Source organism: Plasmodium gaboni, chromosome 9 (assembly GCF_001602025.1).
Source record: "Plasmodium gaboni strain SY75 chromosome 9, whole genome shotgun sequence".
NCBI classification, from domain to species: Eukaryota; Apicomplexa; class Aconoidasida; order Haemosporida; family Plasmodiidae; genus Plasmodium; species Plasmodium gaboni.
In genome coordinates this window covers 1,079,869-1,092,604 of record NC_031489.1, presented here as the reverse complement: position 1 = coordinate 1,092,604, position 12,736 = coordinate 1,079,869, and the positions used below count along the sequence as shown (strand labels likewise).

The 12,736-nt window shown below is 17.8% G+C and overlaps 6 protein-coding genes across 6 annotated transcripts; 3 read left to right on the top strand and 3 right to left on the bottom strand.

Moving 5' to 3' along the window:
- Nucleotides 1–84: 84 nt before the first annotated feature.
- Nucleotides 85–865, top strand: PGSY75_0931900 (adenylate kinase-like protein 2; the record flags this gene model as incomplete). Its single annotated transcript, XM_018785723.1, has 3 exons — nucleotides 85–394; nucleotides 510–603; nucleotides 806–865. Coding segments are annotated over 3 exons (464 nt in total), but the record flags the coding sequence as incomplete, so codon positions are not given.
- A 1,114-nt stretch (nucleotides 866–1,979) lies between these two features.
- PGSY75_0931800 (putative proteasome subunit beta type-6) lies at nucleotides 1,980–2,831 on the top strand (the record flags this gene model as incomplete). The annotated part of the gene is made up of 1 exon (XM_018785722.1): nucleotides 1,980–2,831. One exon carries the CDS (start codon nucleotides 1,980–1,982, stop codon nucleotides 2,829–2,831), a length of 852 nt encoding a protein of 283 aa, XP_018642063.1.
- Nucleotides 2,832–3,075: 244 nt separating this feature from the next.
- PGSY75_0931700 (hypothetical protein) lies at nucleotides 3,076–5,253 on the bottom strand (the record flags this gene model as incomplete). The annotated part of the gene is made up of 3 exons (XM_018785721.1): nucleotides 3,076–3,390; nucleotides 3,508–4,745; nucleotides 4,887–5,253. The coding sequence occupies 3 exons, from the start codon at nucleotides 5,251–5,253 to the stop codon at nucleotides 3,076–3,078; spliced, it is 1,920 nt and encodes a 639-aa protein (XP_018642062.1).
- Nucleotides 5,254–5,985: 732 nt separating this feature from the next.
- Nucleotides 5,986–7,011, bottom strand: PGSY75_0931600 (conserved protein, unknown function; the record flags this gene model as incomplete). Its single annotated transcript, XM_018785720.1, has 2 exons — nucleotides 5,986–6,642; nucleotides 6,913–7,011. The coding sequence occupies 2 exons, from the start codon at nucleotides 7,009–7,011 to the stop codon at nucleotides 5,986–5,988; spliced, it is 756 nt and encodes a 251-aa protein (XP_018642061.1).
- Nucleotides 7,012–9,276: 2,265 nt separating this feature from the next.
- On the top strand, nucleotides 9,277–10,138 carry PGSY75_0931500 (hypothetical protein; the record flags this gene model as incomplete). Its single annotated transcript, XM_018785719.1, has 3 exons — nucleotides 9,277–9,499; nucleotides 9,599–9,729; nucleotides 9,833–10,138. The coding sequence occupies 3 exons, from the start codon at nucleotides 9,277–9,279 to the stop codon at nucleotides 10,136–10,138; spliced, it is 660 nt and encodes a 219-aa protein (XP_018642060.1).
- A 184-nt stretch (nucleotides 10,139–10,322) lies between these two features.
- On the bottom strand, nucleotides 10,323–11,752 carry PGSY75_0931400 (hypothetical protein; the record flags this gene model as incomplete). Its single annotated transcript, XM_018785718.1, has 4 exons — nucleotides 10,323–10,414; nucleotides 10,583–11,326; nucleotides 11,512–11,590; nucleotides 11,735–11,752. The coding sequence occupies 4 exons, from the start codon at nucleotides 11,750–11,752 to the stop codon at nucleotides 10,323–10,325; spliced, it is 933 nt and encodes a 310-aa protein (XP_018642059.1).
- Nucleotides 11,753–12,736: the final 984 nt, after the last annotated feature.

The window sequence follows — 12,736 nt, the reverse complement described above, 5'->3', positions numbered from 1 at the left end:
ACAAGTATACACACACACATATATATATATATATATATATATATATATATATATATATATATATATATTTTTTATATTTTCAAGTTAATGATGAGGTAATTTCTTCTATACTTAAAGAAAAGATAAATAATTTAGACTCTAAGAAGAAAAGAGGTTATATTGTGGAGGGATACCCCAACAATAATCTTCAAGCATATAATTGTCTCAAATATTTTCCTTCGCATGTTTTTGTTCTATATGCCGATGAAGAATATATTTATAAAAAATATGAAGAAGAAAATGATATTGCCATTTTTTCAAACACACAAAAAAAAGAATATGAAATAAATGAACTCTATGAAATAAAAGATTTAAATGTGAAACCTTTAAAAGACCAAGTGCTTTCATATATAAGGTAAAGAAAACATATTTTAAAAAAAAAATAAAATAAATTGTAATCATTAAAAGGAATACATATATATTATATATATATATTATATATATATATATATATATATTTTTAATTGTAGAAATATATCCGATATATTGACTATCCTTGGAAGTAATAAAAATGTTTTGAACCTACACGATTTTAATGAGCAAATGTTAATTGATCACGTTAAAGTATAAAAAAAAAAAAAAAAAAAAAAATATAAAATATTACAAATATATATTTACATATTTATTATGTTGTGATCTTGTTTTTCTTGTTATTTATGAATTTAAATATTTATATGTTTTTTTTTTTTTTTTTTTTTTTTTTTTTTTTCTCTCTTTAATTAAAATATACAAATTGTATATTAAACAATATTTTTAAATTTTCAAGAATGAAATTTCCAAAAATAAAGATGAATGGGATTCAACTTTAAACGAGGATACTATTTAAATATATTTTACCCACATTAATTATAATATTTAAAAAATAATAAATAAAAGAAATGAAAAAAAAAAAAAAAAATTTATATATTTTAAAAGTTTGTCATATTCTTTTTGTTTTCCATATATATTTTATTTATCATCATTATAAGAATCTGAATTACTTTTTTTTTTTTTTCTTTTTCTTTTAATTTTTATATCTTAAACCTTATATAATGTAACAATAAAAAATTGTATAAAATATGAATTATGTGTATATATTTTTAAAAATTGAGAAAAAAAAATATAAAAAATAAAATAATATAATAAAATAATAAATGATATATATAAAAAATATATTTATATATGCATACTGTATAGTAGTATATATTATATATATTATATTATATATGTAATAATTTTTGAAACGCATAAAAATAAATAAATAATATATATACATTCAATTCATATGTTATGATATAATATATTTATTTAATATATATTTTTATTTTTTTTAAATAATTTTGTGTAACTTATATTGAATATGATAATTTAACATAAAAAAAATATTTATATATATATATTTTTTTTTTATTCTCAAAAAATAATAATATTTAATTATATATATATATATATATATATATTAATTTATTTTTTATTTTTTTATAACAATTTTTTAAGATAGTTATGAAGAGATGATATTTTTATTGAGAATTTTTTTGAAAATCTAATATTAAAATAAAAAATATATAATTTATTGGAAAAACTATTCTTACTATTATAATATATAAATATATATATATAAATATATATATATATAAATATATATTTATTTATTTATTTTTTTATGCTAATGTATAAAAGGGATGAGCTCCTTTAAATATATTTATATATATATAATAAATAATTATATATTTATATGTTTATATAATATTATATATTAAAGATACATTTTTAGATTTCCTATTTGAAAGAATAAAATACCGAAGAAATTTTTAGTACACACCATAAATACATTACATATATATAAATATATATATATTACATATATATAAATATATATATATTACATATATATATATATATATATATGTATATATTTTTATATATTTCCTTACATTTGTTTATTTTATCAAGTGCTTAAGATGGATGTTGTCAGTGAGTCTCAAATAAAATGTCATGCAGAAAAATCGTGGGATGACGAATATGATATAAAAACACCGATATCAGATGGTACTACAATTATTGGAATAATATATGACAATGGAGTTATGTTGGCTTGTGATAGTAGGACATCGTCAGGTACGTTTATAAGTAATAAATGCTCTAGAAAAATAAATCGTATAAATGAAAATTTATATGTTTGTCGAAGTGGAGCCTCAGCACATAGTCAGAAAATTATTGAAATTATAAAACATTATTGTGTATCTATGAAAAGTGAAAACAGGAAAAAAGGTAGATTCCATGAAGATGAAACAATATATGATGATACTACATATGATGAAGAAATAGATATTGATTCCATAAATTATTTAGGTTATGATAATAATAATAATAATTCAAATCTTGTTACAAAAAATAAATATTTTTATGAAGATAAATTTAATGATTATAATCCTCTTGTTGAAAATGTAGCTTATATAACAAAAAAAATTATCTATACTAATAATAACTTCTTATCATGTGCCCTCATCTTTGGAGGCTATGATAAAATTAAAAAACAACAATTATATGCTGTTAATTTAAATGGAAGTATTATTCAAAAACATGATTTTGCTGTTAGTGGTAGTGGTAGTGTATATATACAATCCTATCTACAAGATAAATATAAAAAATTTATGACCAAAAAAGAATGCTTTAATTTAATTTTAAACTGTGTTAAATATGCTATGCATAATGATAATAGTAGTGGAGGAATAATACGTATTGTCAATATAACGAAATTGTATGTTGAAGAATATACTGTTGTAAATACACATTTGGACTTTCAATATTAAGCATTAACACTATTTTGGATGCAAAAAAAAAAATAAACAAATCTTTTTTTTTTTTACACAACAATGGATATATATATATATATATATATATATATAAATATATGTATGTGTTAATATTTTTATTTTTTTAATAACCATTGCAACTTTTTAAGTATACAAATAAAAACATATAATAAAATATTTTACATATATATATATATATATATATATATATATATATTTATATTTATATATTTTTATTCATTTATATATATGTATACCATATCATACTAGACAAAATCATTCCTGTATCTGCACATTCATATATATTATAAGTGTCACTCAAAAAATCTCGCTCACTTATATGTTTCTTTTCTTTTTTATAATTTTCTTCCACTTCAAACGAATTATTTATATAAGAATTGTTATCATTTACTTGTGTAAATATTTTTTCTTTATCATTCGGTTTTTCGTTTATTAATTGTATATTCAAATCTGTTCTTATATCTTTCTCTTTAAAATTTAATAAATTATTACTTCTATTTAAGCTTCTGTTAGGAAATAAATTCTCATGATTCACCTGATCGAAATATACAACATTATTTATATTATTATTATTAATAATATTACTATTTTTTTATTTTTTTATTTTTTTTATTTTTTATTTTTTTTTTTTTTATTTTTTATTTTTTTTTACCTTTTCCTGTAGTTCAAAATTGAATACATCCTTTTTATTATCCTTATTTTTTAATTTATTGTCTCTTTTGTTCACATTTATTTGGTCTCCTTCTTTAAGTATACATTCACTGGTTTGTAAAGAAGAATCATAAATCTCATATTTATTATCATCCATTTGTTTACAAACATTATTAATGTTCTCACAGTGGTCGTTATGCTTTAACGATTCTTTATTATGTTCATTATTTATGTCTATCACTTTAAATTGTTCTTCAATATTTTTATTCTCTTCTATCACTTTAAATTGTTCTTCAATATTTTTATTCTCTTCTATCACTTTAAATTGCTCTTCAATATTTCCATTTTTATTTTTTTCTTCCTGCTCATACTGCTGAACAACCTCATCAATATAACCAAACGAATCTTTCTCATCAGAAATATATTTATCATAAATCTCTTGAGCATACCTTGTAACATATTCATTATGCAATGTCAAATATATTTCTATTTTTTTTTTTTCCATATATAAAACACAAGAATAATCCTTTTCATCGCATGGATAAGGTAAATTAATAGTTAAATCCTTTTCCTTATTATTAAATTTTATTTCAATAACTTTTCTTTCTGTTTGAACAGTTATATCAATATCTTTTTTGTTTACATAATTATCTGTATATACTACAACTTTTAATTTATCAGGTAAGTTAAGTGAAATGGGTGTATTTTTATATTCCTTTATTTTAAAAAGGGATGACATATTTATAGAACCTTGATGATATATAAAATATTTATTCTTCATTCCATCTTTCTTATAATTTTCTATAATATCCTCTTTAATATTATTATCATCATCTAATATTTGTATATTTGATTTATTTTTTTCTTCTTGATTATTTGTTTTTATTTCTGTTTGAATTTTACTTTTCTTTAATACATTATCCACATCTTTACTTGTTTCATTTTTTTCTTCATACTCTTTTTTAAGATTTTCTAATTTTTTTTCTTCTTCTAGCAAAATATTTTTCTTAAGCACATTCTTATTTATACATAATAAAAAAGGCTTCTCACCTTTGCACTTCATGTTACTCAACATTTTAAAATCCCGGCAAATCCTTTCTTTGTCTTTCATTATATTCTTCTCTATATTCAGGCATACATCTTCTAACATAAAATTAAAAATCTCATTGTATTTTCTTATTACATCTATAGTGAAGGGGTTTACACAGCAGTCGATGCTTAGGCAGCTCATATTGTCTCCTAAGAGCAAGAAAATAGAACGTAAATAAATAAATAAATAAATAAATATATATGTACATATATATATATATATATATATATATATATCCATTTATTTATGTATGAACATATCATATATTTACACATAAACTTTTTTTGTACCATATTTATCTGGTCGAATCTGAGAAAGAGAATATGGAATACCCACTGAACCACTACCAGCATTTTCAAAACATATATTTTGAATACCTTCATGAGTACAAATATTTAAAAATATTTTTTGACTTGTTTGATTAGAATAAAGAATCTTTGTTTTAATACAAAAAGCTTCTTTAGGTTGAATTATTATTTGGTCTTTTTTTAACTCGCCTTTAAAATATAAACTTAATAAATAATCTTCTTTTTCTTTTCGATATTTTTCATTTGATATTTCATCAAAATATTCATCAAATAATATTCGAAATTCATGTTGTCTGAAAGCTTTGTGAAGTTTCTCTTTTTCTTCATAACTTATTTTTATGTCTTCCATATATTCTAAATTGGGACTTTACAAAAATATATATATATATATATATATATATATATATGTGGTTAAAATATATAGTACAATATGCGCTTTCTCACTCTTAACTTTCTTTAATACTGTTCACTATTACTTTATACTTGCAAAGCTAATTTCGTATTCTTATAAATTTTTTTTCTCAGAATAAAGGAATAATAAATATTAACTTACATATATACATATATATATATATATATATATTTATTTATATTTATCCTACAAAAATATCAATTTACAAAAATTTTTTATTAAACATCTACGAATGAAAAGACCTTGTAATATTAAATATATAGAATTTTTTTTTTTTTAAATATGAACAAACTAGCTTTTTTATATATATTTATATTTTTTTTTTCCTTGCTTGTTCAGAAAAAAAAAATAATAAGAAGAAAATAAAAATACTTACAATTATTTATTAATATATATATTTAATTTTTTTATAGAGACAGGATTATTTGTTAGTTCTATTTTTCATGCAAAAATGATAATAAATCAATTTGTCTATATAACAAATGTATGATAAAAAATAAAGCAGCTCAAAATTTGGTAGACGAACTGGAATAAAAATAAATAAATAAATAAATAAATAAATAAACAAACATATACATATGTTTATTTATGTATATGTTTATTTATGTATATGTTTATTTATGTATATGTTTATTTATATAGACAGTAATATAAGGTGTAACCCAATTTTTACAAATGTAAAGTATACAATATACATTGCAAATAATTAGGATCTTTAATTTCCATTTTTTTTATATCCTGAGATAAATTTATGAACTCTTCCTTCGTATTAGAATTCATGATTATATTTTGCTTATATATATTATCGCTTAATTTTATTTTGAATTCCTTTTGAGAATTTAAAATGAAATATGTATTTGAATGGATATGTTTAAATATGAAACCAATTTTTTTATTTATAATGATTTCATAATTTTCACTATTGTTTGTACAGACATAATTATTATGCCAGTTATAATAAGACAAATCTTTTTTACTTGCATATATATATTTCTTTTTATTTATTTTTTCTGCAATTTTTTTATTATTAATGTCTATATAAGAACTGATTTCTGATTTCTTTTTACTAATATACCGTATGAACAAAATGGTACTAATTTTCTTTTCTTGACAAAAATGTAAATGATAATTTAAATTAAAAAAAAAGCCTTTCGAATTATTATAAAGTAAATCTATATCATATGTTATATGATATACTTTTTCTTCTTTTATAATATTCTTTTCATTTTTTTTGTTCTTTTGGTAATGAGTGCTATAGAAATCTTCTTTGCTTAAAACTCCTCGACTTTTTAATCCCAAAGAAAATATTTCGAAGATCAACTCTTCCTTGTGAAAAAATAAAAAATAAAAAATAAAATGAATAAATAAATAAATAAATAAATAAAATAAATAAATAAAAAATATTGAAGAAGATCATATTAAATGAGACCACATTAAAATATGCCATATTTAATTAAACCCTTTTAAATTAAATATCTAATATACACAAAAAAAAAACTTTAAAATACAATAATACATTTTAATTATTCATTTTTCTTTTTTAAAGAATGCCATAAATATTTTGCCTAAAATGTTTTTTTTTTCTTATATGATTACATCTTCTATATAATATAAATCAGTGGGCGTAATTTTTTTTTTTAAATATTCTTCATAAGAATCGAATATGAAATCATCTTGTTCTATGTTTTTCTCCATTTAAGGCAAGTGGTTTAAAAATATATATATATATATATATATATAATAAGTGCTAGATACAAACTACTTAAAGAAATATGTAATTTTTATGTAGTACTAAATTGATTTTAATTTTTTCAAATAGCATTAGACAAATATAAAATAAAGAGAACACATATATATAATATATATATATATATATATATATATTTATCCTGTTATAAAAAATTTGCTATTTTTCCCCCCCTTTTTTATGAAAATTTTTATAAATAGAGATAAATAATTAACCAAACGATTGTAATTTTTATTAATATTGTATTTTTTTTTTTATAAAACCAAGAGAATATAAAAAAAGAAAGAAAAAAAAAAAAAATATGACCACGCTGAAGTGCACACGCGTACACACAAAAAAAAAAATAATAAAAATAATAATAAATAGATAAATAAAGAAATAATATATATTATAATAATATAGATTGTAGATAAATATATTATACATTTATTTTACATTTTTATGTGTTATGTTTAAAAACAAAAATTACAATTTTTTCGAACTTTACATGAACAAAACAATATTCTAAATTACAAAATGGCTAGCTACACAAATTAAACAAATAGAATTTTTTATTTGATATTAAATAATGACTATATTTAAATTCTCCCATTTAACAAGAAATATAAACATTTTGAAAATATAAAAGATAAAAATAATATGAAATAATACATATAATTATATACATACATATATTTTTATTTACTTTTTATTTTCAATATTAATATGTAGTTATATATATATATATATATATATATATATATATATATATATAAATATATATATAATATAACGTGATATTTTCAAAATATAATGGAAAATGGGAAAAGGGGGGAAAAAAAAAAGAAAAGATTGATTAATCATTAAAAAGATAAATTCTTCATATAATGTATATAATATATATGTATATATTACCATTTTTTTCTTCATATATTCATTATATAAAAGAATGCTTAACATATATATAAATAATATAAATAATATATATATGTATAAATGGTTATGTATATATGTTATATAAAGATTTAATTTGTAAGCTTTCTTGTGAATGACAATTAAATAATATTTTGTTTTCCCCCCAAAAGAAATTAAAAATGTTCTAAAATCTTGCCTGTTCAGTTTATATATATGTAATATTTATTAATTCTTTTATTTATCATGTAAAATATATAAACAAGGGGAAAACAAAAAAAAAAAAAAAAATAAATAAATAATACAATAAAATAAAATAAAATAAAGGAACAGAATAAACTAAATTATTTTTCTTCAAATTTAATTAAATATAAGTATATATAATTTTTTTTAAATTTATAAATATATATATGATGAAATATAATGTATAATTATATATGATATATAAATGGTATAAGAAAAAAAAAAATTTTTGTTTTGTTTTTTTGTTGAAAGATGTATGAAATAGGAATAATATAAAATATATATAATAAATATATATATTTACATAAACATATATATATATATATATATATATTATATAATATTTTATATTTATATTCTTTATAATAAATAATATGAAGCGCATAATATACCGATACAAGTAATCATTATAATATAATATAATATAATATAATATATATAATATATATATATATTTTTATTTATTTATTTATTGATATTTATAATTATTTATATTTAAATAAAAAAAAAAAATGTATATAAAAATGATATAATATATATTATATATACATATATATAATTTAATAATTTATATAAAGGAAAACAGAACAAAACCATTATATAGTCAAAATGAAAAGAATTAATTTTAAAAATGAAAGTAAATGGAATTTATTTGTTTTAATTAATATATATTCATAATGATATAAAATGTGTTGGATTTTTTTTTTATTATTTTTTCAAATTGTTTAATCCCTTTTTTTTTTTTTTTTTTTTTTAATTTATTTTTTTGTTAATTTTAATATATATATATATATATATATATCTTAAAAATGATATGGAAATTATAGTATGTATGATTATTGTTCTTTTATTGTTTTGTTATATTTTGTTTTAAAGATATGCTTATATGATAATTATATATATTAAAACATATATATATATTTATATATATGTATGCATATCCTTGTGGGTATATATATTATATATATATATATTTATATATATATAATTTTGTCATTAGTTGAATGTCATAAATAATTTGTTTTATTCTTTATTTATTTACTTTTTTTTTTATTAAAAAAATAAAAAAGTATTTACTAATGAATATCTTATACCTAATTAATACAGATACCTATACATTCATTTACACATTTTTTATTCTCATTATATGTGTAACTTGGATACAGTATGTTTTAAAAAAACTTCAAAATAAATACTCTAGGTTTCTAAATAACGAAAAAATAATAAATCATTGTAAACAAATACTAGACAGAAATAATTCTTTACAAGAAAATATTTATAAGCTTATAAAATACAATAGTGGTAAGAAGAAAAAAAAAAATATATATGTATATATATATATATATGTATAGATTTATTTATATGTTAATATCTCCACCTTTTTTTTTTTTTTTTTTGTAGGTAAAGATAATTATGAAGATAAACTGCTTAGTAGAAAGTATGCTTCTTTTTATTATTTAAAAAGAGCAATTTTTTTTTTAAATAATTACAAATTTTTACATATAAAGAGGAAATTAAATTGCCTGTTTATCGTAAGAAAAAAAAAAAATATAAACAAAATTATACACATATATATAAATATACATATATATAAATATACATATATATAAATATACATATATATATTTTTTTTAGAGGAATAATATAACAGATATCAGGAATTTGAAATATTTGACGTATAAAAAAGTTATTCAATTTAAAAAAGACATGAATCATTGTTTGTCAGAAGCATATAATTCTTTTGATTATAAGAATAAAAAAGAATTATTATATATTTATTTTAAATTATATTCCAAAATATATTTTTTTTTTCAAAGTGAAAGTATTTATTTTTTTCATTTTATCACGCGTGTTTTATTAGTGTCTTGGGTTTATACGCCGTTAAATACGACATTTCATTGGAATATGAAGGGGCATAAAAATAAGGAAGCACAAATATAAATACATAAAAAAAAAATAACAATAATAATAATAATAATAATAATAAATTAAAAGGATATACCTTTTGCATGTTTTTTTTTTTTTTTTTTTTATCAAATATTATATATTTTACATTTTTTAATATTTTAATTTTATATATATTTTTTTTTTTGTACACCCGTTGTTTTAGATTCCCTTTTTTATATTAACTTAACGTTTTCTTAATTAAATCGATATATTTTATAGCCGACGAAAGAAGATAAGTATTTGGATAATTTTTTATGACATAAAAATCGCCTAAAAAAAAAAAAAAAAAAAAAAACCAACCACAAAGTGTAAGTATGTATGTATGTATATATATATATATATATATATATATATTCAATCTTTAATATATATTTGTATACACATTTATTTTTACATAATTTTAAAATGTTTCTATATTTTTTTATTTTCCTTTTTTACCCGTATCTTCAAATCCAACTAATAAAAAGATGTGTAGCATTTCTTCAAAAACCTTGATTTTTTCAACAAATATTTTGTTTTCTTTTTTAATTTTTTGATATTTTTTTTCCAAGATATTATCATAAATGTTCGAGAAATAGGTTCTTAGAATATTTAAGGATGCAAGTAATTCTTGTTTTTTGGTATCTTTATAATTTTTTTTTAAATTATTAAATAAAATAGCAATTTCATCTCTTTTTTCATTTTCTGTTAGATCTTGTAATTTTTTTTTTTCATTACCTATTTTATATTCAATACCAAATTTAGCTTCATATTCTCTTTTTAATAATTCTAATTGTTTTTCTTTTTCTTTTTTATGTTCATTTTTTTCTCTTTCTAATGATTCAATATATTTTTTTCTTTCATATTCTTCTAATTGTTCTTTTCTTTTTTGCATTTCTTTAGCCATAGCAATTCTTTTTTTCTCTTTTTCTAATTCTTCTTCTTTTTCTTTTAATAATTTCTTTTCTCGAATTTTCTTTTGTAATTCTAAAGCTTTCTTCTGAGCTTCCTCAGGGCTTAACTTACTGGTTTTTTCACTACTTATAATATTATTTTCATCCATATCATTTTCTAATTTTATTTTTTCCTTATTTTTCAAGTTGTCTGTTTTTTCTTCTTCCTTTGTGTTAACATCTTTTAATTCTTCATCGGACATGTTTTCGTTTTCATCTAGAAGTTCTATCCAGCTAATAGCATCCTCAACTAATAAGAAAATGAAAATAATACACACATAAATAAATAAATAAATATATATATATATATATATATGAAGTAAATATATACAGAACGTATATACAAATGACTCCATGTCGAACCATTTTTTTTATCATAACAATATATTATATATATATATTTTTTATTTTTATTTTATTTTTTTTTTTTTTTACTTGTTTTTGCCCCACTCTTTTGGATAACCTTCTGACTAATTAATTTTGAATACCCCATTTCAACTAGCTGTTCAACTAACTAACATTTCAACAGAATAAAAAATAAAAATAATATGAAGGTGTCTTAATATGAAAATGGGGAAACATGTATATGTAAATATATATATATATATATATATATATATATATGTTCTTATAATTTTCCTATATATTTTTTCGTTACCTTATTCTCGTCATCCATTGTGCTATTTTTCAATATTTTTTCTTCTGATATTTTCACTTTGCTTTTTACTTAATATTTCATATTATATATTTGAATGAACAGTTGGTTAATCACTATTATATATTCTATATATTTTGTATTATTTATTATTTTTTTTATTATTTTATTATTTTTTTTTTTTTTTTTCGGAAAAAAATAAATACAAAATTGAAGGATTATATGGTATTGAAAAAATGACAATTGAAAAATTAAATTACAAAAAAAAAAGAAAAGAAATAGAACTAATAATTAAAAAAAATATATATTATATGTAAATAAACATATGTATATGTATTTATTTAAAAAGAAATTATTTAAATTTTTAAAATATTGTTATACCTTTTACTTAAACAAATTCAAAAATATAATAAAATGAATACAAATTACACCTAAAAAGTTCAAATAAGGTTTATATAATAATTAGATCAGGTTATTTTTTATTTTATTTTATTATTATTATTTTTTTTTGTATTATATATCATGCAATGTATGCATATATATATATATAATATGTGCTGTTAAAAATATATATAATATTACATAATTGTATATATATTCATAACATTTAACATATCCCATATATAAAATGTTACTCCATTATATATATATATATTTTTTTTTTGGTACATATAATACATAGTATATTTTATTATTTAAAAAAAAATATATAATAAATATAAAGGAATATTATATTATATATTATGTGCTTAGATAAATACATCTTTAAAATATTTTATATATATATATTTGAGACCTGAACATTCTTTTTATTTAATACACAAAAAGAATACATGGAATTTTTTATTACATAATCAAAATTCAGAATATAATAAAAATGCAGTTATTTGTCTAGAATATTTTTTTTTTTTCCTTATAATTTATAAAAAAAAAAATAATAAAAAATGCGACACCATATATAGTGTTAATCAACCTATCAAATGTTACTAATATATTTTAATTGTT